At 39.6% G+C, this 27021-nt stretch overlaps 1 protein-coding gene across 2 annotated transcripts in view; it reads right to left on the bottom strand.

The window, feature by feature from the left end:
* Window positions 1-23313, bottom strand: part of KATNA1 (katanin catalytic subunit A1) — a 35901-nt gene extending 12588 nt beyond the window's left edge. For both annotated transcript variants that reach the window (XM_060168137.1, XM_060168138.1), the window contains exons 1-4: window positions 23175-23313; window positions 17139-17313; window positions 15608-15765; window positions 9491-9671 (exon numbers count right to left, since the gene is read on the bottom strand). In XM_060168137.1, the coding sequence (XP_060024120.1) occupies window positions 9491-9671; window positions 15608-15765; window positions 17139-17300 (501 nt within the window). In that variant the 5' untranslated portion in view covers window positions 17301-17313; window positions 23175-23313. The remainder of the gene's footprint in view (window positions 1-9490; window positions 9672-15607; window positions 15766-17138; window positions 17314-23174) is intronic.
* Window positions 23314-27021: the final 3708 nt, after the last annotated feature.

The raw sequence follows: 27021 nt of genomic DNA, 5'->3' as shown, positions 1-27021 counted from the left end.
AAAGATTATAGACCAATATCCCTCATAAATATAAATGCAAAAATCCTTAACAAAATATTACCAAATAGAATTCAGTAAGATAGAGAGAGAATTATATACCATGACCAAGTGAGGTTTATTCCAAGGATGCAAGGCTAGTTCAAAATTCAAACAATAAATAAATCAATATAATCCACATATTAACAGGCAAAGAAGGAAAACTACACGATCATGCAACAGATGCCAAAAAGCATGTGACAGAACTCAACATCCATTCGTGGTAAAGAGGAATTTCTTCAACTTGGTAAGAAGCACACACAAAAATTCTTCAGCGGGCTTCCCTGGTGGCGCAGTGGTTGAGAGTCCGCCTGCCGATGTAGGGCACGCGGGTTCGTGCCCCGGTCCGGGAAGATCCCACATGCCGCGGAGCGGCTGGGCCTGTGAGCCATGGCCGCTGAGCCCGCGCATCTGGAGCCTGTGCTCCGCAACGGGAGAGGCCACAGCAGTGAGAGGTCCGCGTGCCAAAAAAAAAAAAAAAAAATTCTACAGCTAACATTATATTTAATGATGAAACACTGAATGCTTTCCCCACTAAGATCAGGATGTCCACTTTCATCACACTTATTCAACATAGTGCTAGAAGTTGTAGCCAGTGTAACAGAGCAAGAAAAGGACATATACACATACAAATCCAAAAGGAAGAAATAAAACTGTTCTATTTCAGATGGCATGATGTTTACCCAGAGAATTCCAAGGAATCTACAAAAATTCTCCTAGAATTAATAAATGACTTCAGCAAGGTGGCAGGATACTAAATATACGTAAAAAGTCGATTTTATCATTAGGGAAATGCAAATCAAAACCTCAGTGAGATACTAGTTCACACCACTTGGATGGCTATTACAAAACTATTACAAAACTAGAACAAACTAACTAACTAACTAAAAAAACCACACACAGAAAATAACAAGTGTTGGCAGGGGCTTCCCTGGTGGGTTAAGAGTCTGCCTGCCAATGCAGGAGACACGGATTCAATCCCTGGTCTGGGAAGATCCCACATGCCATGGGGCAACTGAGCCTGCACTCTAGAGCCCACGAGCCACAAATACTGAGCCCATGTGCCACAACTACTGAAGCCCGCGCGCCTAGAGCCCATGCTCCGCAACAAGAGAAGCCACTGCAATGAGAAGCCCGCACACCACAACAAAGAGTAACCCCTGCTCACTGCAACTAGAGAAAGCCCGCGCACAGCAACAAAGACCCAACGTAGCCATAAATAAATAAATAAATTTATTTTTTTAAAAAAGAAAATAACAAGTGTTGGCAAAGATGTGGAGAAATTGGAACATTGTGCACTGTTAGTAGAAATGTGAAATGATGCAGCCACTGTGGAAACGTTTGGTGATTCCTCAAAAAATTAAAAACAGAATTATACACGAATACTTCTGTATATGAATATATATATATATATATCTCCAAAAGACTTGAAAGCAGGGTCTTGAAGAGACATTTATATACCCGTGACATAGAAGCATTATTTACAATAGCCAAAAGGTGGAAGCAACCAAAGTGTCCTTTGATGGATGACTGGATAAACAAAATATGGTATATACATGCAATGGAATATGAGCCTTAAAAAGGAATGACATTCTGACACATGCTATCAAATGGATGAACCCTGAAGACATTAGGCTAAGTAGGAAAAGCCAGTCACAAAAGAACAAATACTGTATGATTCCACTCATGTGAGGTACTTAGAGGAATCAAACTCATAGAGACAGAAAGTAGAATAGTGGTTGCCAGGGCCTGTGGGCAGGGGGAAGGAACAGGGAATGCAATATTATGATTTATAACGAGAAATACATACTTAGTTTTAGTCCTATTCCTGGCATATAACTCCTAAAACCCTTATGATTTCCTAACTGATAAGAGCAATGGAAGCATCTTTTGTTATAATATGCAGTTTTTGTTCCCAGCTCCTGAAATAGATCCAGAGCAGTAAAGGTGAAAGAGGTGTTTTTTGATACTCATAACAAGCCCCTTCAACTCAACCTGAGTTTACGTTAATGAGGTGATTTTTGGAAAGCCCCTAGTTAATCACAGGATGGGGACTGTTGTCAGGGGAACCAAACTTGTGATTAGAGGGTTGGAACTTACAGTGCTACCACACAACCTCTGGGGAGAAAGAGAGGTTGGAGGTTCAATGAATCACCAATGGCCAATGATTTAATCCATCATACCCACGTAATGAAGCCTCCACAAAACCCTAAAAGGATAGGGTATGGTGAACATGCGGAGGTGCTAGGAGGGTGGCGTATCTGGAGAAGGCATGGAAGCTCTGCGTCCCTTCCCACGTACCTTGCCCTGGGCTTCTCTTCCATCTAGCTGTTGATGAATTGCATCCTTTGTAATAAACTGGTAAATCTAGTAAGAAAACTGTTTTCCTGAGTTCTGTGAGCTGCTCTAACAAATTATCAAACCCAAGGGGGTTGTTTTGGTAACCTCTGATGTATACCAGTTGGTCAGAAGCACAGGTGACAAGCTGGACTTGCAACTGGCATGTGATGTGGAGGCACCCTGTGCAACTGAACTCTTAACCTGTGGATCTGATGCCAGTTGAGTTAGACTGTAGGACACACAACTGGTGTCAAAGAATTGCTTGATGTGGAAAAAAAATCCTACACATTTGGAGTACAGAAGTGTTTTGTAAGTAGCAAGCAGAAAGAAAAATAGAGTTTTCCTTATCAGGGAGTTATTGTTTAATGGGCACAGAGTTTCAGTTTTGCAAAATTAAAAACATTCTGTGGATGTATGGTGGTGATAGTTCCACAGCAATGTGAATGTACTCAATTGCACTTTAAGAAATGCATACTTAGGGCTTCCCTGGTGGCGCAGTGGTTGAGAGTCCACCTGCCGATGCAGGGGACACGGTTTCGTGCCCCGGTCCAGGAAGATCCCACATGCTGTGGAGCGGCTGGGCCCGTGAGCCGTGGCTGCTGAGCCTGTGAGTCCAGAGCCTGTGCTCCGCAACGGGAGAGGCCACAACAGTGAGAGGCCCGCATACCGCAAAAAAAAAAAAAAAAAAAAAAGGAAAGAAATGCATACTTAAATATGGCTAAAATGGTAAATTTTACGTTATACATATTTAAACCACAATTTAAAAGAATTTTTTTTCTTTTTTTTTTTTGCGGTACGCGGGCCTCTTACTGTTGTGGGCTTTTTGCGGAGCGCTCCAGACGTGCAGGCTCAGCGGCCATGGCTCACGGGCCCAGCCACTCCGTGGCATGTGGGATCTTCCCGGACCGGGGCACGAACCCGCGTCCCCTGCATCGGCAGGCGGACTCTCAACCACTGCGCCACCAGGGAAGCCCTAAAAGAATTTTTTAAGTCACTTGTATTTCTATATACTAGCAATAAATATGTGGATACTGAAATAAAAAATACAATACCACTGATACAATCACTTAGAAAAGTGAAATACTTAGGTTTAAAATCTAACAAAATATATGCAAGACCTGTATGCTGAAAACTACACAATGCTGATGAAAGAAATCAAAGATCTAAAGGAGATAACATGTTCATGGATTGGAAGACTCAATGTAACAAAGATCTTAATTTCCCCCAAACTGATACATTTAACATAATTCCTATCAGAATATCAGCAAGATTCTTTGTAGATGTAGAAAAGCTGATTCCAAAATTTACATGAAAAAAAAGGAACTAGAATAGCTAAAATAACTTTGAAAAGGAAGAATAAAATGGGATGAATTAGTCTACTCAATTTCAAGCTTACTATGTACATAACACAGTATATAACTATAGTAACCAAGACTGTGTGGAGTATTGGTTGAGAGACAGATACATGTATCAATGAAATGTAATAGAGAGCCCATAGACAGACCCACACAAATATGCCCAAATAATTTTTGACCAAGGTGTAAAAAATTTATTTTATTGAAGTATATTTACAATGTTGTATTAATTTCTGCTGTACAGTACAGTGACTCAGTTATATATATATATATATATATATATATACATGTATATTCTTTTTCATATTTTTTCCATATAGTTTATTACAGGATATTGAATGTAGTTCTCTGTGCTATAACAAATCCTTTTCAACAAAAGGTGCTGGAGCAATTGAACATGTATAGGCAAAATATGAACCTTGACCTAAGTCTCACACGTTACACAAAAATCAACTCAAAATAGATCATGGACTTAGATGTAAAACATAAAATTATAAAACTTTTAAGAAAAAAATTTAAAAATTTTGGGATCTAGGGCTAGGCAAAGAATTACAAACTTGACACCAAAAGCATAAGTTATAAAAAGGAAATGTTGGACTTTACCAAAATTAAAATCTTTTGCCTTGTGAAAGATCCTGCTAGAACAATGAAAAGACAAGCTACACACTTAAAGAAACTATCTGCAAAATACATAACTGACAAAGGACTAGTCTCTAGACTATATAAAGAGCTCTCAAAACTCAAGACTAAAAGAAAACTCATTTGCATAATGGGCAATAGACTTAAGAGAGACATTTCACTGAAGACACTTGTTTCTGTGCTCTTATTTCCTTTTCTTTAGTCATTTGTACAGCTACTATTTAGAGGAATAGACCAACTCAACATAGAAAGACTGTTAGGATACATTGATAATCGAAAAGAACAGGCTACTTTATGATTCCGGTTACGGTAAAAAAAAAAAAAAATCACGCAATAGAAAAGCATTAAAAGCATATACCATGAGATTAACAGAACTCTGGGTGGGTAAGAATGTGAGTCTGAGTTTTCTTTTTTCACTTGCTCTATTTTCTGATTTTCTAAGTGAATAGGTAACAAAAGGTTTTAAATAGGAAAAAAAATTTATTCATTCTGTATGACTTAATGGCTTTATCTCTTCCATGAAGCTTTCTCACTACTACCAACTCCTTCTAAGAATTCTGCTATTTTTAGTCACTAGCTACCACCAGTTTAACATCTAATTGTTCTATAATTGTTTGAAATATATTATTCTGATCTCCCCAAATGTAAGTTTCTCAACACTGGGCATATATTACCAACAAAGACACACTGGCTGATTTGGGAAGAAAATCTATTCTATACACTTGTTCTTTGGCTGTCAAGTCCTGAGGATTTTAGCACGTAAGTCATGTCTACACTCAGCAAAGACACAGATAAGATCTCCTCTTTTTTTTTGCAGTACGCGGGCCTCTCACTGTTCTGGCCTCTCCCGTTGCGGAGCACAGGCTCCGGACGCGCAGGCTCAGCGGCCATGGCTCACAGGCCTAGCCGCTCCGCGGCACATGGGATCTTCCTGGACCGGGGCACGAACCCGTGTCCCCTGCATCGGCAGGCGGACTCTCAACCACTGCGCCACCAGGGAAGCCCCTAAGATCTCCTCTTAATGTAGCTGATTTTATGTTTATTTAATATACTTTGTCCTCTTGCCCTATTCTTGAAACAGTAGAGAATCAAAGGGTGATGGAAACACTGTTTTAAACTGAAGGCTAAAATACTTCCATTGGTAAATAAGAACTTTTTTTCAAAGTGAGCCTCCTTCTGGGGAATTTATTTTTATCCTACTTTTATCCTAATAATTCTACTTTTGCATTTAGATAAATTAAAGAGCATTTTGAATGTAGTCATCAACCTCTAAGATATTTCATTAAAATTTTAAAAAATACAATGGTGAAACTGTTTAAGTCAATAGCATATGTAACAAAAATCTCAGTTACCTGGAATGTTTGGGAAATAATAGCTAACATTTATTGAGCACACACTAGGTAGAAAAAAAAGTTATCTTGGGGCTTCCCTGGTGGTGCAGTGGTTAAGAATCCGCCTGCCAATTCCGGGGACGTGGGTTCGAGCCCTGGGCCGGGAAGATCCCACATGCTGCGGAGCAACTAAGCCCATGCGCCACAACTACTGAGCCTGTGCTCTAGAGCCCACGAGCCACAACTACTGAGCCCGTGTGCCTAGAGCCCATGCTCCACAACAAGAGAAGCCACCGCAATGAGGAAGCCCGCGCACCACAATGAAGAGCAGCCCCTGCTCAACGCAACTAGAGAAAGCCCGTGTACAGCAACGAAGACCCAACGCAACCAAAAATAAATAAAAAATTTTTTAAAAAGTTATTTTATTTATCCTACAAAAACTCTATAAGACAGGCATTAAAGTAATTTTATATATGAGGGGATAAAATTTAGAAAGCCCAAGTAGCTTATGGTAATACATCCAGAAACAGCAGGGATGGTGCTGAAATACAAGTCTACATGATTCCAAAGCCCATACTCTTAATCACCATGCTGTATTTTTGAAAAGCTTTATATCTTCCTGTTTTAACAAGCAAATCATATTAATTCAATTTAATTTATCTTGGACAACTGATTTGCTGATTATAGTACCTCAGGTTCTACACATCATTTCTCAGGGTATAAAAGTATAGATATAAAATGAAAAAGGTATAGGACATTGAGGTCTACAAACCACAGATGGTTAGAAGGCTTACAACCCAAACCATAGATGATAGGCGAGGGCAACCTTGGTATTGATAATACTGCCTAAGGCCAGAGGCATTAGCCACCTTCCACATACCCTTCCTTGTTTCAGGAACTACAATAGCACTGCTGTTGCTGAAAGTACAGAAATACGGGACTATGGAACGATGGTGAGAGGGACTCAAGGGAACTGACTATCCAGATGTACAAGGGCAAATGACCTCCAGAAATGGGGAGGACGGGGAATAAAGGTGATGACACAAAATCAAGAGCTAAATGCACATCTGTATCTATATCAACAAGGAAGGTTATATTTAAAGGTGTGGCTTGGCTGGTTACTGGATGAGGTTCTCAAGCAGAATTACAAAGTTAGACTGCAAATATAGGAAAAAGATCTTGAAGTACGGGCTGATATGATGGTTTTTTGTTTGTTTGTTTGTTTTTTGCGTTACGCGGGCCTCTCACTGTTGTGGCCTCTCCCGTCACAGAGCACAGGCTCCGGACGCGCAGGCTCAGCGGCCATGGCTCACGGGCCCAGCTGCTCCGCGGCACGTGGGATCTTACCGGACCAGGGCATGAACCCGTGTCCCCTGCATCAGCAGGCGGACTCTCAACCACTGCGCCACCAGGGAAGCCCATGATATGATGTTTTGAAAAGGACTGAATGGGCAGCACTGGGGGCTTTACATTTGCTTAACCCAGTTTTCACTTTGCCCAAGTGGTGTGGAGGGGTCCTTTTGGTACAACAAGCCAAGAAGTGAGCCTGTACTTTACCATTTCATAGACTAGGTATGTGCCTGGGGCAAGGGACTGGGGAGGTGGAAGTAGAGAGGACAGAAACTAGGTTCTCAGAGTCCCATATATTTCTTACTGTAAGAGAGCACAGGCCCTCAAATAATAATTGGTACTGAAATCTTGGTTTATAAATCTCAGTCCTCACTAACAGGAACCAGGGTTTCCTGGAGAAATGGGGTAAATACACGAAGAGCCTGGAACATCCTATTTTGCCAGAAAATGAGGAAATGCTCAGAGAATGGTGAGTATGTGTCAAAAAGACTTAAGACCCAGCTTCAAGGGTCTCCCACTCCTCAAATCTTGGACAATTTAAGTATCAAAAAGATAGTAATAGATTTTAATTCAGTGAATAAAATAAGAGTCCACCAGTCCATACTGATAAAATTAAATAAAGGGGAAAAGATAGAGTTTTTTCTTACAGTTCAATGTCAAGTAATTAATGTAGAAGAGATAATAGCATTAGAAAATGATTTTTCAATTATCAGAGGAATAACTGCTTCAGGCAAGAATCACTGGATGCTAAAGCAAGTAACTGAAACCTTAATGAGAAATACAATATTTATATAACCTCAAAGTATCTCCCCACAAACTACTATAAAGGGAAAAAGAGTAACTGTATAGTGGAGGGACTTGGCAGACACCACCCTAACCAAGTGATCCAATTTATCACAAGTAACAGAACAAATAAACATCCTGTGCCTCCTTATATGATACACTGAGAAGAACAAAACTTCACTTCAGTGGTATTCCTGCCAAAAATGCACAACCTTAAATCTAATCATGAGGAAACATCAGGCAAATCCAAACCGAGGAACATTCTACAAAATAACTCTTAAAAAAGTCAGGCCAAAAAAGATAAAGGCAGAGGAAATGTTCACATTAAAAGAGACTAGAGAGGGCTTCCCTGGTGGCACAGTGGTAAGAATCCGCCTGCCAATGCAGGGGACACAGGTTCGAGCCCCAGTCCAGGAAGATCCCACATGCTGCTGAGCAACTAAGCCCGTGCGTCACAACTACTAAGCCTGCGCTCTAGAGCCCGCGAGCCACAACTATTGAGCCCGCATGCCACAACTACTGAGCCTGCACGTAGAGCCCGTGCTCCACAACAAGAGAAGCCACCGCAATGAGAAGCCTGCGCACTGCAACGAAGAGTAGCCCCTGCTCACTGCAACTAGAGAAAACCCTCATGCAACAACGAAGACCCAATGCAGCCAAAAATAAATAAAATTTAAAAAAGAAAATAAAAAAAAATAAAAGAGACTAAAGAAACATGACAACCAAATGCAATGTACGCTTCTATATTGGGTCCTGGCACGGGGGGCAGGGGGAGCTATAAATGACATTATTGGGATAACTGGCAAAATTTTATAAAGGTCTATGTATTAGATAACAGTACTGTATCAATGCAAAATTTATGAATTTTGATCACTACATTGTTTTTATGTGAAACAATGTCCTAGTATTTAGGAAATTGACTCTAAAACATCTAAGGGTAAAAGGGCATGATTTCATTTCTACAACTTACTCTCAATGCTTCAGGAAAAATAAAGTATATACAGAGAGTAAATGATAAAGCAAAAGGGACATAATATTAATAACTGGTAAAACTGGGTAAAGCATATATGGAAGTTCTTTTTTCTTTTATTTATTTTTTTATACAGCAGGTTCTTATTAGTCATCCATTTTATACACATCAGTGTATACATGTCAATCTCAATCTCCCAATTCACCACACTGGAAGTTCTTTATACCATTCTTGTAACTTGTTTGCAAGTCTGAAATTGTATCAAGATAGAAAGTTACAAAAAACAACCAAAATAGGGCTTCCCTCGTGGTGCAGTGGTTGAGAGTCCTCCTGCCGATGCAGGGGACATGGGTTTGTGCCCCGGTCCGGGAAGATCCCACATGCCGCAGAGCGGCTGGGCCCGTGAGCCATGGCCGCTGAGCCTGCGCGTCCGGAGCCTGTGCTCCGCAACGGGAGAGGCCACAGCAGTGAGAGGCCCACGTACCGCAAAACAACAACAACAACAAAACAAACAAAAAAAACAAAATTATTTCTTGAATAGTGAGTAGGAAAAATCCTAGCCTAGGTGGAGTGACTATGGTTTTATTATAGTAGATTTAATTACTAAAAATTATTAAAATTTGTACAGTCTTCATTTTTAAGATTAATAAATAACTTTTTCATTTATGAAAATCAGTAACATTTACCTTTTCCTCTCTTCCTTTATTCTGTTCTTTCTTTTCTCGACAACGAACAGCTTTCCCTCTGTCATTGTGAACACTGTGTGCGGATGGACGGTGAACTCTGACAGTTGTACTTGGACGGTTACCCTGTGGTTTAGGGTCACTGTACTGAGACGACTGGCGTTTTCTAGGTCCTGGTGAGGGTCTAATCAAATACAAGATCATGAAAATCATACTCAACTCTTGGAGTTGGTCCATATATAGATGAACACACATAGTGTGTAAGTTAGTTTATGAACTAAAGAAGCAAAGGCATAACTGAACACAAGATAAAACAATAAACTTGAGGTCACTGAGATCTAAGGTCTAGCATTTAAACTGGGCATAGCTGTCTGTGGTGCACTATGGTTTTATGGTAGAAATAATAGAAGTCAAGTGATCATCACCTCTCTTTTAAAAGGAAATAGCTATTGTATATCGGATTAGATGAAAAATTAGTCTGATTCTTGGAAACTGAAAAGAGAACAATAATGAGAGAAGGGAGTTTTATCAAAAAAGCAAGAACAAAGCACAGGTGTAGACTTCACACTTATGTACTGATATATGTGCAATTTGGTACCATTTTATTTAGAATGTATCACAGTTCTGTTTTAATTAATAAAATTTAATCATTTTCCCATTAAAAAAAACTGACATAAGCACTGGCTATGGACAGTTACAAGAACTCATGTACGGTGCTTTACCTCTATGTAGATCACTTCATCTTTATTTCTGTGGCAGGATTTAGACCTCTCAAATATTTATTAGGCTCCTACTACACTTCTAGACTTGGTTGGGGCCAGTAAAATAAGCAATAAAAAAAGGCAGGGGAGTCCTATCCTCAAATACCTCAAGTATAGTTAAGAAAGAAGAAGATACATAAGACTAGGCAAGTATACTAGAAAGTGTGAAAGAGATCTAGTACTGTGGCAATGGGAGTGGCCTCTTGAAGACAAAGTAAATTGGACCTGGAAACACAGAAGTTGACCTAAACAAGATGGTACAATTGCAGACAAGAAAATCAGTGAAGAAAAGCAAAGAAAGCAAGATGAGCTTAATCTACGTAAAGGTTATAAAGTTACTAACTGTGAAGACAATGGTAAACATTAAAACATGATACTGAACAGATAAGGTGGTTCAGTAAGTAGATCTAAACACTGCCAGTTCAAGAGGCTTGGTTTTTAGCTGGCGGCCACTGAAAAGGTTTTAGAAAGATCAGTCTAATAATAAGATACACTGATGAAGGAAACAGAAAAAGCAGGGAGATGTTATCAAGGCATGAGATGAGGGCCTAGCTCAAGGAGTAATGATAAAAATCTAAGAGACACTATGAAAAAAGATACTCTTAGATGTGAAAGGTTGAGAATGAGAATTTGGGAGGATGATAAAGCCAAACCAATATATATGTGAAATATATATGTGAAAGGAATGATGAGGGTTCAATTTTGGATTTAGAAACTTGGATAGCCAAGTAGGGATACTGCTTTAAAATATATATTTATTTTTCCTCTTAAGAAAAATAATATAAAATAGACACTGAATTATAATAAAGTATAAAGAATTTGAAAAAGTCACCTTAACACCACTATCCAGAGTTAACCACTTAACATATTAGTTTATTTTCTTACGGTTGCCTTTCATTTAAACAAAATTGGAACCATTATATACACATATGCTCTTATTTTTCTCTACTCATTATATCATGAGGCATTGCCGGTATTCTTTCCTCTATCATCACCTCATAAATGACTTTTAATGGCTAGCTGGCAGTCAGTCACATAAAATGTGGCACACTTTATCCACTTCTTTTTTTTTTTTTTTGGCCGCGTCTTGTGGTTTGCACAATCTTAGTTCCCTGACCAGGGCTGGAACCCATGCTCCCTGCAGTGGAAGCATGGAGTCCTAACCACTGGACTGCCAGGGAAGTCCCTTTATCCACTTCTTACTGCTATTCATTTATCTGAAAAATAATTTACTGAACTATTACTACTGACAGGCACTACTCTGCATTTAAAGTAAAAAAAATTTTTAAATAACTTTAATAAAAGCCTTTACTCTCACAGGCTCACATTCAAGTGTGTGTGTGGGCAGAGGGGGTTTCAATGAAGAAATAAACAGTACATCAGATGATGCTAAATCCTATCTAAGAAAATAAAGAATGGTAGGGTCTACGGAATGATATAGGTAGGTAGGGTGATCAGAGATGGCCTTTCTGAGGTGACATTTAAGTAGAGACCTGAAAGAAGTGAGAGAACAAGCCATCAAACATCTGAGTTGAAGGAAAGGCAAGTGCAGAGAACCGAAGCATTTGTGTTTGACTTGTTCAAGAAGGCTGAGGGAGAGAACTGTAAGAACTTAGGTCACAGAGGCGGCAGGGAACCAGATCTCACAGGGTGGCACTGAGGGACATACTGAAAACTTTGGGTTTTATTCAGTGAGATGAGAAGATGTTTGAGGGACATCAGCTGACTTTTAAAAGACATTTTAAAAGAATCATACCAAAAAGTTCTATTCTATTTCTAATCTTTCCTCTAAAAGGCTTCAATGAACCTCCTGTACAAACATATTTGTGCACAGCACTAGAATGCTGGATCAGTTAAATCTGTTCTTCAAATGGGATTAAATTTAGGCAATGTCAAGGTTAGAATCACCATGGGAGTTGAAAGAATAAGCGCTCTTAAGCATGAGTACAGATTAAGACCAAACAGAAAAATAAAGAGTTTTGAGGGATATTCAGTTGAGGAAGCAAGTAAAATAAATTACAGGAAGAAATAGAAAGATGCAGCAAATAAAGTCAAAGAGGAGAACTCTGTAGTTAATAGTAATCCAGGGCATTTAAAATCAGAGACAGAAAAAAATAATGAAGAAAAGCCAGAAGCAATAAGGAGGGACACTAGGGTTCATCATCATAGACTTTTCAAGGTGAAAGACTCATTTAACTCAACTTTCCATTACCCCTAAGAGAGAAGCCTCCTGCCTCCACATATTAGATTGTGGCAACCAAACAGTTCATTAAATTTGAAATCAACTGAATAATCACTGGGCACATCTATTCATTGGAAAGTTCTTACCAGTAACTGATAAAGGAGTTACAGGGCTGTTATAGACTGAATGTTTGTACCCCTCCAAAATTCATTATGTTGAATTCCTAAACCCCAATGTGATCATTTGAAGTAAGGAAGTAATTAAAGGTAAATAAGGGGCTTCCCTGGTGGCGCAGCGGTTGAGAGTCTGCCTCCCAATGCAGGGGACGCGGGTTCGTGCCCCGGTCCAGGAAGATCCCACATATCGCGGAGTGGCTGGGCCCGTGAGCCATGGCCGCTGAGCCTGCGTGTACCGAGCCTGTGCTCTGCAATGGGAGAGGCCACAACAGTGAGAGGCCCGCGTACCGCAAAAAAAAAAAAAAAGAAAAAAAAGGTAAATAAGATCAAAAGGGTGGGGCCGATCTCGGAATTAGTATCCTTATTAAGAGACACCAGAAAGCTTGTTGTTCCCTCTGCCATGTGAGGACACAAGTTCCTGTTGCTTAAGCCACCCAGTCTGTGGTATTTTGTTATGGCAGCCAGAGTAGACTAATACAAGGGCCAAATGATGATTCTCCAGAAGGAGGGAAAAAAAAGAAAGTAGGAGTAAGACATATTCATAGGTAAAATAAAATAAAAACACAACTTGACTCATCTATTATTAGTTCTACTTTTGAAATTAAGAAAAAGTAATCATAAATGTGGAAAAATATTCACTTTATTTATAACAACAAAAAAGGGGAGGACTTCCCTGGTGGCGCAGTGGTTAAGAATCCGCCTGCCAATGCAGGGGACACAGGTGTGATCTCTGGTCTGGGAAGATCCCACATGCCGCGGAGCAACTAGGCCTGTGCGCCACAACTACTGAGCCCGCGTGCCCTAGGGCCCATTCTCCACAACAACAGAAACACCGCAATGAGAAGTCCACACACCGCAACGAGGAGTAGCCCCTGCTCGCCGCAACTAGAGAAAGCCTGTGTGTAGCAATGAAGATCCAACGTGGCCAAAAATAAATAAAATTTAAAAAAAAAAGAGGAAACAATGAATAAGAGCATGATTAACTATGTAGGTTATATCCCTCAAAAGAGTAGCAAACAACCCTTTAAAAGTAGCAGAGAATAAGGTCTAAGATGGCTTATAAATTATCAACGTTTACAATATGAAGAGCAAATTACTTAACCTATCTAAGCTTAAGTGTCCTTATCAGAAATTGGGGCTACAAGTTTAGTACCTACCTTCTAAGACTGTTTTGAGAATTAAGTAATATATGTAATATATGTAAAGCAATTAACACGGTATTTGGTAAGTGTATGATAATTGTTGTCTACTTTTAGGATTTTTTAAAAAAACAGGGTACAAGGTTCTATATTATGGATATAGCACAACTACAACTATGAAAATAAACAATGCATAAAAGACTAGAAGTTGCACTAGGATGACTCTATGATCTCCCCCCTACTTTTATGCATTTTCCTATTTTTCTTTAATGAGCCTATTGCTGTACTTTTTAAAAAATTTTTAGTGAATTCTAAAATAAAACAGAAAATGTACATAAAAGTACTTAGAGTAAGGGTAAAATTTAGTAAATATTCAGAAGGTATCAGAGTCAATAATAGAACATTAGTCCTTTTATCTGGAGCTGAAGAAAATCAAAGTGGCTAAGAAACAATCAATATCCATCAGTTAATTTTAAACTGGAGGGGGAACACTTTGGTATGGTACTTCTCGAAGTGTGATCCATTGACCACCTGTATCAGAATCACCTGAAGACTCCTGGGCTCCACCTGCTATCACACCAGATTCTCTGGGAGGGAAGCCCCAGAATCCACATTCTGAATGAGTATCCCAGGAGATCTTTCTGTATGCTAGAATTTGGGAATGACTGGTATGGCAGAGTGCCAGCTTTGTAATCAAACACATCTGGATTCGAATCCTAGCTCCACCAGTTATTACCTCTGTGATAATTGGAAAAAGTTACTTAACTTCCCTCTACCTCAGCTATCTTACCTGAAACACAGAAAAAATATGACTTATTTGGAAGGCTTATTGTAAGAAATAAATAAAATAACACGTGTATCCCATATTAGTGCTCAGAACTCTGTGAGCACTCAATATCTAGCACCTATCATAAAATACAATTGAGAATTAACAGTTATAATGATAGAATCTTAAACACCTGAAAAACACCTGAGCAATGTTTTAATGCAAGGTTCTCAAACTGGTTAAGGGACAAAGAACCTGAAAGTCAGTGTTTTTCGTACAATGCTATTTTACACTAATGTATTTAAACCCACAATATAAACTAGGAAATCTATTATGTGAGTAAAATAGATAAATGACACCCACTTGCACACTCGTCCGTTAAAAAATATGCAGTGGAACCAAGCATAATTGGCTCCTTTGCATTTCAGTAAATATCAACTTTCACTAATTGTTCATTTGCTGGCACCAGGTAACAGGAAACTGGGGATAAAAATACCAAAGAAAAAAACCTATAATTGAGAACATTTTATCTTTTCTTTTTTTCTGTGAACTAAAAAGCCCATTTTTAAATTTTAGCAGCAGTATAGCTTGATAAATAGCAGTATTCTGTGATAGCTTTTTGAGAACCACTGTTTTAGTCTAATTCCCTCACTTTACATAACAAAAAGCTGAGCTCTAGAAAGGTTACATGATTTTCCCAGAGCTACAAATAATGATACAGACCTAGAGCCCAGATATTTCAATCTCCATCCCCATGTTCCTTCCATAAGATAACAGTGCCTCCACTACTTTAAGCTCATTCACAAAAGCATATTTTTGGTCTATGTCTACCTAAATTTAACTTACTGAAATGAGGCAGAGTTACATGATGTACAATTTAAGAGTTACAAAAGGTGTTCAGTCAAAAACCCTCTCCCGTTCGTTCCCGTCTCTCAGTCCCCAGTTCTCTTCCTAGGTAGAACCAATGCTATCGGTTTTCCGTGCCAGTGTGTTTCTTTTTTTTTTTTTTTTTAACATCTTTATTGGAGTATAATTGCTTTACAATTATATGTTAGTTTCAGCTTCACAACAAAATGAATCAAGGGTCTCCACTTACCTTCGTTCAACAGGCACAGGCAGGGACCAGACTTCTCCCTCGGACGCTGGAAGCTCATGCTGTGCAGCTTTTAATGGAGTGCTGTCTAGTTTAAAGCTTTCTAGTGTTTTCATGATATCCTTAACGTGTTTAGCTTCCACATTTATTTCCTGCCAAACCTGATTTCAAAGGAGAATATGGCGCTTTAAATTTCTATAATTAATAAATCACTGCCAAGATTAAGTTGGGCCATTTATTAAAGATGTCAGAAGCCTCCATTTTGACATCAGATATCCAGGAAACCATACCAAAATATTCTCTTGAAATTTTAATAATGGTTCATGAATTCTTTATTTCTAATTGCAAAATTAATTCTGATAAAATGAATTAAGTTTCCTGGCTAATGAAGCCATCATGACTGACTTATGGTTCTTATTCAAAATGCATAACAAATTTAAAAGTTAGCTGTAACTTCAAAGTTTGGTAAAAGCAATACTTTTGCAAGTTGCGCTTTGATGGTTCTTATGCTACTTAATTGACTTTAAAAATGCTGATCAGAATCCACTAATTTCATAACTCACTAATGGACTGCATCCCACAGTTTGAAAAATAAAGCTTCAGAGGATAAATGGCTCAATCCACACACAACCAATATATTTTTTTTAAAAGCAGTCTTGACTCAATTTTAAAACTACACACACACACACACACACACACACATATATGAAACACTGAAATGAAGTTAGTAATATTTGGTTTTAAAACTAAATGATTTAAGTATCCTTATAAAAAAGCTTAGACTTTTTAAGTAAAAGCTGCTGGCCTAAGAACAAAAGGTCTTAGAAGTCTTTCAGTGACAAATGTAAGACTCTTTATGAAATAAAGTGTTTTCCCCTTCTAATGTAAAATATGCAGAGGCAGACTTAAGGAAAGAGGTCAAGTTCAAAGAGGTAGAACATTTCTCTCTTTTAAAGTATTCCAAATATGGAATACTATGAAAAAAGCAGTTTAGTAGAATCTGAGGGATAATACTCTACCTAAAAGACCAGCACAAAAAGACTATTAATTTCTATAATATTTCTCTCCTGTGACATTGTTGAACCCTATTATAAATGCCATATTCAACTGGACCTGTTTATAGTTTCTACCTATAAACTTTTACTGGTCCTCAGTGACTGAAGTTCCTCAAGTGGGACGCAAGTATGGTCTGCTTTATGATGTTCTATAGAGAATATGGTACTTGTGAGATTCAGGTGTCATCTGCAGTTTCAATAATGGCTTAATAAAGTCAATTCTAATTTTACCAGGTAAAAATGCGATCTAGAAAAAAATGTCAAAACCATTACTATTAGATTCCAAAAATTAGAATAACTGAGAACTCATCATACTGATGATGGCGAATATGGACTAATATAATAGTCAAGTTTTAAGAAACATTATATACAAATCCATGTAATAAATTATACATTCTTAACGTAAAGCTGCAAAAGCACTACCTATTTACATCTGAGTATTTTAAACTATTAAAACAAACATCAGTCATGTTTCTTACCTGTTGCCATTTCTGCTGGAGGTATGTATCTTTGACTGAGTATAGATACTTGTTCATTTGATCAAGAACTCCCTGATAATAGACCACTGCAGAGTCATAATTTCCCAGCAATGCATATTCACGGGCCAACTTTACATTCTCACTAATCATAAGAAGACTCATGCTCAATTATAAGCTAAAAAAGAAAGAAACATTTAATATTACCTCTTAAAAATAAGTACTACAAAGAGTTTTTTAAAAGTATACTTTCCAAGGATCCCTGAAGACACTCACAATGTACTTTCCATCTCTATACATTTGTTCATGCTAATTTCCACTCCTTCAAAGAAATTTCTCAGGTTCCCACAGTCAAACCCTACCTATGTGTCAAAACCCCACTCAGATGGCAATTCTCCCAGTATGTCAACCTTCTGAACTTCCCAGTTCAAAATAAGCCCTCCCCCTTCTAAAGTCCCCTGGCACTTTACTGGGGCCTTCATCTCAAGGCACTTGTCTACCTTGAATCTCTAAGTTCTTTTAGAGCAGGATTTACAGAGGAAAGGTCTGAGATGGTAACTTCAGTGCGTGACATACAAGTCTTATTGAACATCTGCAGAACAAATGTAGAATGTTAGATCATTTTTTGGAGGGCACTGTGACACAGGAGAAAACACACGTGTTTTGAGGTTAGAAGAATCTTGGTTGGAACTGTATTCTGCCACCTTTGCCAAGCCCCTTAACTTTAATGAGCCTTAGTTTTTAAATCCGTAATTGGGATAGTAACTATTTCCAAGAGTTGCACTAGAAGGAATAAATGGCTGTTTAGAGTCCCTACCATAGTACTTGGCAAAGAGTAGGTCTTCAATAAATGCTGAATGCATCTTCCCTGAAACTTTCCATATACAAGAACTAAGCATAGTCTTTGTACTTAGTAGGATGTGGATATATGGATATGGGGTTTTTATAGGTGGGTTTTTACCTACCCTGTAGACAGAAGCTAATTCCAATTACATAAAAATTGGCCCAGAAAACAAGAGGAAAACTGATCAACTTTTTATGAGGTGAGAATCACCTCAATTTCAAAACTAATTAACAGCAATAAAAAGTCTATTTCACTTATGAACATGATGTGGTAATCTTAAATAAAAGATTAGCTAACTAAAAAAAAGAAAAAAACGATTAGCTAACTAACAATGTATCAGCACGCATTCTCTCTCTCTCTCTCTCTCTCTCTCCCCATGACCAAGACAGGAATGCAATTATAATCTAAGTTGAGAAAATCCATCCTTGTAATTCCTCACACTAACGGACAAAAGAACTTCATACAAAATCATACAAAAATGGGTAGCGGGCTTCCCTGGTGGTGCAGTGGTTGAGAATCTGCCTGTCAATGCAGGGGACACAGGTTCGAGCCCTGGTCTGGGAAGATCCCACATGCCGCGGAGCAACTAGGCCCGTGAGCCACAATTACTGAGCCTGTGCGTCTGGAGGCTGTGCTCCGCAATGAGAGGCCGTGATAGTGAGAGGCCCCGCGCACCGCGATGAAGAGCGGCCCCCACTTGCCGCAACTGGAGAAAGCTCTCGCACAGAAATGAAGACCCAACACATAAATAAATAAATAAATAAATAAATAAATAAAATTTAAAAAAAAATGGGTAGCGCATAAAGGCATAAAGCGTAATTCATGGAAGGGAAATCCCAAATGGTTACAAGTACAGATACTAGTAATAGAAGAATGCAATGAGAGACCCCTTTTACATTTACCAGATTAAAAAAATTAATAAATCCAATAATACTAAGTATTGGTAATTATTTGGGAAAAAGGACATTCTCACATACAACGTGTGGGCAGAAACTGGTATAATTTTGGAGAGCAATCTGGCAGTACTTAGAGAAATTACATATGCATATATCCTATGACCCTGCAACCCTACTTTTCTGTAAATATTCCAGAGGAAATTTCACACAGATCCACAAAGGGACTTGTTTTTGGATGTTAATGACAGAACTGTTTGAGAAATCAATAGCTGGAGGTAATCTATCTATTCCTTGCTAAGAAAATAGATAAGGAAATATGGTGGATGCACCCTATGGAATACTACGTAGCAGATGGAAGCAATGAACAAAATATGCAAATAGCAACATGGATAGATCATCAAAATACAGGGTTGGGTGTAAAAAATACTTAGACATAGAACAAGGTCTAAGTGCCAAGATCATTTTATAAACTTAAAATTATGCTATATTTATTGGGCTGGCCAAAAAGTTTGTTCGGGTTTTTCCGTAAGATGTCATGGAAACTGTACGAACTTTTTGGCCAACCCAATATATATGGTGAATAAAACACTCTTTTTTAAAGGACACATACACACCGAAGAACATATATTAAATATATTACAGTGTCTGTGGAGGGTGAGATAGGGAAATATGAATGAAGAAAGAGGATGGAGGGTAGGGGAGTAACCAAAAATAAATACAACAAAAGAAGGGCCTTATATCCATCAATAATCACAGAGAGCCTGTAAGGTGGCTCTCAATGACCTCTGCTTCCTAGTGTCCATACCCTTATGTAATCATCTCCCCTTGAATGTGAGCTTGTAACAAACAGAATATACAAAAATAATGGAACATCATTTCTGAGATTAGACTGGGACTTCCACCTTGCTTACTATCTTTTGCTCTCTCGTTGGACTACTCTAAGGGAAAACCAACTACCATGTTGTGAGTTGCCCAGTGCAGAGGCTCACATGGCAAAGAACTGATGGAGGCCCAAGGGCAACAGCCAGTGAGGAACTGAGGCCCCCAGTCCAACAGACCAGAGGAACTGAATCCTGCCAACAACCATGTGAGGGAGGCAGGAAGTTGGATCCTCCCTCAGCTGACCCTTGAGATAAATGCAGCCCTGACTGATACCTTGACTATAGCCTGTGCAAGACCCTGAATCAGAAGCACCTAGCCAAGTTATGCCCAGAGCCTGACCAAAGAAACCGTGAGACAATGAATGTTTGTTGTTTTAAGCCATTAAGTTTTCGGGTAATTTGTCATGAAGCAATACAGCTATGAACTAAGGTCTATAAGTAATTCAAGACTGAGCACCTGGGGTCCAAAAGAAAAGCAAAAAAAATCCCGTGACTGAAAAGCATGACCACTGATAATATTCCATCTTTTTTTTTTTTTTTTTTTTTTTGCTGTACGCGGGCCTCTCACTGTTGTGGCCTCTCCCGTTGCAGAGCACAGTCTCCGGACGCGCAGGCTCAGCGGCCATGGCTCACGGGCCCAGCCGCTCCGCGGCATGTGGGATCTTCCCGGGTCGGGGCACAAACCCGTGTCCCCTGCATCGGCAGGCGGACTCTCAACCACTGTGCCACCAGGGAAGCCCATAATATTCCATCTTAATAAGAGCTCTGTGGTCAGGGACCATGGCTCTCTGCTATTTTATGGATATATCCCCAGCATCTAGAACCATGCTTCCTTTCACACAGCAGATACTCAGTAAATCTTCGAATGAATGAATACTGTCAGGTTTTGTCTAACTACTAAGATTTCTTACTTTTGTCCAGTTTCTGACCCTCAGCACTCTCACACTGCTTGATCCTCAAATCACCCCTACCAGAACTGTGCGACTGCTTTTGCTCTGAAGCTATATATGCCCTACAGTGACGCCTAGTCTGAGCAATAATGTTATAAGGGTACAGCTGGAGCTGGCTGCTGGCAGTATATCGCTTATCTGGATAAGCACAGATAGCGAGACTCTAACGTCTCTTCCTTCTCTCTCTCTTTTCCTTAACAGACTCCCTCCAGATCTTTCTTCCCTTTCCCCAAGTAAAAAAAAAAAAAATCTAAATTGTTGATTATATATAGGTTGTCCCTTTGTATTTCTGAGGGCCAGGGCTCAATGTTCCAAAATTCACAGAGTCACTCCAGGCCTTCTCTGAAGGTTCCGTGTTATGGATACTTCTTTCTAGTCAGATAAAATTCCTGAGGAGCCAATGAATCGACATTTTCTAACAAACAAATGTAAAGTCAATCCAAGGCCACATTAAAAATGACCTGAAAAATTCTTGGTTATCAAAGAAATGATGTGTTTACTGAAAATGTATCAAAATACCATGCAATGAATAAATGTTAGACAAAAAACAAATTTTCCTATTCTTAGTATCACACATTCTTCTTCTCAAATGAACGTCAACACTGTAAATTTATGAGATTCTTCAATTTTCAAGAATATATCCTTATCATTGCCAAAATTACACTTTAGGAAGACAGAATTTGGGTCTACCTGACACAATATCTGGCAGTACTTGAAGAAATGAATATATGTGAAGAAAAGCCTGTAGACCAAAGTTTAACCACAGTGAACTGTAAACACTACCTGTTGGTTCAATTAATAGAACAAAAATGAGATTATAAAATTATAAAAACTGAGACTGTCCAAAAACACACTGTTGGTTTTTAAAGAGATTATTAAAGAGAAAAATAAACATAAGCATAGGTGATGCATGCTTTATCTCACAGCAAGCTTTTCCTTTACATGATCCTTCCTACCAGAACCACCCTTTTGCTTAAGTGTACTGAGTATTTATCTTAATGACTAAATTCATTTATTTAAACTAAGTAAGATGCAACATGAAATTTTAATTCAAATAACAGAGTCAAAATTTTTTAAACACTAAAAACTGAATATTACAGCAAAATTTCTAGCAAACTTAATGTGATGCTGTGTGGTCCACAAAGAGTATCTTTTTAAGCAGTCAAACAGCTAAAAAACAAACAATCCAGAACCATTGTTGTAAACAGAAATTCAACATTGTTTTTAATACAGTAAATTCTACAAGATTCTCTAATCCTTAGTATTTGTCAGAATTGTGATACCAGTTTCAAAATAAGATGCAGAATCCGTTGTAGACTATATAATATGCCTAATACTGAATCTATAAAATGTAAAAAGGTCTTGAATGACCAATGCCATAAAGGAGCTTTATATAACTTTTCATAGTCTAAGAATGCTGGAAAGTCGATTGGCATTGCCTTTTTTTTTTTTAAGATATGAAACAAGTCACAAGTTATTAATACTAATACAAGACAAAGAGTTTTGCCACTATTTCTTTGTGTGAGAACTCAATGATTACAAAAACCATCTCCTTTGGAAAAGAAAATAAGGCTGCACACTGAGATATTTAGGCCTGTATGAACATCACAAGAATCTTTCAATACCTTGGTGTTCTAGCATTGTGACTATGGGGCAAAGATTTATCGCACACATTCTAAAACGTTAGGAATGTCCTCAGCAGTATCTAAAGGTCTGATTTCAAAGAGGAAGACAAATGAGTGCTTTCAAGAGAGGAGCAATGTTAGTAACTGATATAAATGTTAGTAACTGATATAAAAATGGCACTTCGCAGTTAAAAGAGAAAATTATTTTTGAGTAAATAAGGGCCTGAGACTATCCACTGCAAAGCATTAAGGACCCACGTTCATCGCTAACTTCATCACCGTATAATATACAGTATGAAACAAAGTTTCGAGGGATACGTTTTGTAAAAGGTACCGACTCTAAACAGAAAGGGCCATAGCCTCCCAGAGGACGCCCGGCTCCAGAATAAACTAAATAAGAAAGAACATGCTCAACAATAGCACACCTACCTAACAAAACATAAGAAAGGAAGCTGCATCCCCAAAGTCAAGGCTTTTGGTGTTTTTTTTAGGGTAGAGGGTTTCGGGCGGGGGCGTGGACGAATTCGGGAGAGGACCCGTCAAAAAAGCGAGGAAATAAAAACAGGTTGTCTCGGCCGGAGACTTCTCTAAGGAGACAGGCCTAGAGTGGAATCGGCAGGAGCCCTCAGAAGTCTCCGGCCGGACAAGACTCCTCCGGTAGGGGGAACCGTCATCCGAGCCACAGGTGTCAGCGACAACAGCAAGAACCTAGGACCTCGGCGCAGGCACCGGCAAGTTCACAGCAGAATGCGCAGCGGGATCGCATCACAGGCTCCCGAATCCCTCGCCGACCCGGCCACGTGGGTCGGGGATTCCCAGGAGACCTAGTGAGCCAACACTCACCTGTGTCTCCGAGGCTCCTCGGGAAACCGCCCAGCGGCAGGCGGAGCGGGAGGGCCGAGCGGGGCACCGGGCAGCGATGAAGGAGGGCCCTGCCCTGTCCTGTCCCAACCACCCTGTTTTGTGCTCACGGACCCAGCACTGCCTGGTCACCAGTCTCGGGGCGCTGCTTCCACTCTCCGAGAATTTGAAGGCAAACCCGCCAGGGTCACTTCCGGTGTTGGGGGGAAACCTCGGTGACTCCGGCGCAAGCTGGGCTACGCCCCGGGAGCGAGGACGCCGGGCGGCGTGCGCGCGCCTGGCGCCGGTTGGGCGGGGTCGACAGAAGTGGGGCGGGGCCGACGAAGGTGGGGTGGGGCCGACGGGGGAGCGCCTGCGCAGTCCCGCGCCACAGCCTCCCGCGCGGACTGGGCAGGGGCGGGTAGTAATGACCCAAACTAGAGCTACCGTCTCGTGTTCCTCAATATGTTTTTCGCAGTGCTTCCTCACTTTTCCTCCCACTTGATTTTCATCACTCTCTTCAGAGGTTAGGAGGTCAGAGTGTCTATTTTACAGGTGAGTGTCAAGGGTCAAACAATTCGTTTGTGACAAATCCTGTTCTAGAACCAAATACTCAGAATTTGGCTGAGGCGCTTGTCACGACATAACATGAATAAAATAGAGAATGGGTAAACAAAGGTATTCGGACACAACGGTGGAATTTTGTATTCTTGATTTTTTTGGTCAACGTATTAATGCAACCAGACAACAAAATTATGTTCCACGATGTACAGAAACATACGTACTCGACAGTACTAGTGGCCATGCTTCCTCCAGGATCTCCATCCTCTACTTCCACCTAAGGTGGCATAGAGGGACTTAAGACACGTTATCCTCTAGGAATGCATGGTAATTAAAATTCTGATTTTAAAACATCCCATTAATTTAACACAGACTTATATAAAGGCAATTCAAGGGAAATACATCCATTCAGTCCACAGATGTTTACTGAGCAACTAATACATGCCAGACAGCATTGTAGGCATTGGGTAAACAGTGGTCAACAAAATAGAATGTTTCATGAAGCTTAAAGTCTTGTAAAATTCTCAACTAAGTAGAAAATAATAGTTTCGCTATGATGGATTTGAACTCTATTGTAATGTAAAGTATAATTAGTATAGGAAAGTATAATTAGTATAGCTTTTTGAAATGAAAAAACAATTCAGGGAGGTACAGGTTAATTCCCCTAGTTAGACTGAATCAACCTTCATTTTTTATATGAGTGAAAAGGTATGTTGAATTATAAAGGCAATTTATAGTCTAAAAACTTCTCAAAGGGCATATAATGAATACATATTACATGACTCCATTTATATGAAATTCTAGAACAGGCAAAAGTAGTCTGCAGTAACAGAAAGGTGGTCAGTGTTTGCCTGAGGCTGGATTGGGGACTGGGAGAAGTGAGGTGAAGGACTAGACTGCAAGAAGGCATGAGGAAATGTTTTGAGGTGATGGAAATGTTCTATATCTCAATTAGAGTAGTGGTTAAGCAGATGTATATGTTTATTAAAACACTGAACAGTGCACATAAAATGGATGCATTTTATTGTACATAATTTATACCTCAATGAAGTTAATTTTTAAAATTAAAAAACAAAAAACCTCCAAACAGTGGCTTACATTTACTACTTCTGTTTCTTCACTAGTTGTACTAGTCTAGGAAGACTAGGGTACCCTGTAGTAACCTCTCTAAATTGAAGAGGTTTCAAACGCCAGGAATTTTTTTCTTCTCATTTACTCTATATGTTCATGGTAGAGTGGATGCGCACACTGGGACCCTGGACAGTGGAAAAAAGAAAATGCGATAACTTGCATAACTTCTGCCTGGATATAAGACGTGCCACTTCTGTCCACATTTCATTGGCCAGAGCAAGTCATATGGCCAAGCCTGATTTCAAAGAGATGGGACACTGAGCTCTACAGTGTGCCCTGAAGGAAAAACAGAATATTTGTGTACCGCCCCCATGACTACTACACTAGTCATTTCTTCTTTTACAGTGTGGCTTCTACAACCACCATCCCTCTAAAATGATTGTGTCCAAACTGGGACTCAGAAAAATTGGAGATTATTTTTTCTGGTGAATGGTGACAGTAATTTGGCAGGATCATAGGACACATACCGGGAAGTTAATGAAAAGTAGGTAAAAAGGTAGGTGCCAGGGCTTCCTTGGTGGCGCAATGGTTGAGAATCTGCCTGCCGATGCAGGGGACAAGGGTTCAAGCCCTGGCCTGGGAAGATCCCACATGCCACGGAGCAACTGGGCCCGTGAGCCACAATTACTGAGCCTGTGCGTCTGGAGCCTGTGCTCCACGACAAGAGAGGCCGCGATAGTGAATGGCCCCCGCTTGCCACAACTGGAGAAAGCCCTCGCACAGAAACGAAGACCCAACACAGCCATAAATAAATAAATTAAATTAAAAAAAAAAAAAGTAGGTGCCAGTAAAGAGTTTAAATTTTGTTCAGTAGGCACAAAGGAGCCATTGAAGGTATTCAAATGAAGGCATAATTTAGATAGGAAATAGGAAGATTGATTTGGCAACTGTGAGTAGAAGGGTTTGGAGGGGAGAGAGAATAGATTGGGCGACTCTTGCAAGAAGTGTTGTGACTCCTGGAATTACACAGGAGGGAATGACATGCAGACCATTTCTCGACATTATGTATTTGCTGTCTCTCTTGCCCCAGTAGGTAAACTTTAATGAAGTTAGATACTTCCTCCATTTGACTAGGGCAATGTCTAGCATATTGCAGACATTAATTAGACATTTGTAGAATAAATACATTAAATCAGTAAAAAATAGAATTTGGAGACACTTTTTACATTTCATCAGCAAAATCTAAAAGGACTTTCAGGACTAGTTTCACTCACCTGGTTATTGCAACTGGCAGTCCTCCTCTACCTCCTTCAAAAATTTGAGCCATCTCTTGGGATACAGAGTATGTATAAGACTAGAAAATTCTAACCATGATTAAGAATCTGCTAAAAAAAAAAAAAAGAAGAGGGAGTCCTTTGGTGGCCTAGTGCTTAGGATTCCAGGCTTTCACTGCTGTGGCCCAGGTTAAGTCCCCTGGTCGGGGAACTGAGATCCTGCAAGCCGCGGATCAGAATCTGCTGAATTTTTAGATTATGTCACAGTTTTTGCAGCAACAAACTGAGACAGATCCTCAGTGCTGTTCACTAACCTTATGCACATTCTTCCTAAATAATAGCTTCCATCACAGACCTGCTACTCCCAGATTGCTGAATGCCAAAGGAAAAAAAAGAATCACACCACCTTGAAGACTGATGCACCACAACTGCGTGATGTCTAACCCACCTGAAACGTATTTTTCTGCATGTTCCACCTCAGTTATCTCTCTTACTCTTCACATTAGTTATTTCAGACTTTCACCACTGTCCTCATGCCAGCCACATACCCCTTTCTGCCCTTTCAGCAAATCACTCACTATGTCTCCACCTTCAGAGAAAATAGAAGCTGTCAGGTTGAAATTCCCTCAACTTGCTCAGTGAGGCAGAGACTGCCATCTGCCCACCAAATACACATTTTCCTTGGTAACAGAACCTAGCTTGATTAAATTGGGCTGCCTGGAATAAGGACTACATTTTCCAGACTCTCATGCAGCTAGGTGTGGCCGTGGATCTAACTTCTGGCCAGTGGACGTGTTGTACAGAACTTTTAGGAAGGTACCTTACAGGGAGAGGCCCTGAAAATCCCCCTTCCAGTCACATCATCCCCTCTTTTCACCAGGTTAGAACAGGGAAAAAAATGGATAGAGTATAAGCAGCCCACTACTGACCATAAATGACCTTTA

This window comes from Lagenorhynchus albirostris, chromosome 12, assembly GCF_949774975.1.
Source record: "Lagenorhynchus albirostris chromosome 12, mLagAlb1.1, whole genome shotgun sequence".
Lineage (NCBI taxonomy): Eukaryota > Metazoa > Chordata > Mammalia > Artiodactyla > Delphinidae > Lagenorhynchus > Lagenorhynchus albirostris.
The sequence above is the reverse complement of the archived record's forward strand: the minus strand, read 5'-3'. Positions and strand labels throughout refer to the sequence as shown.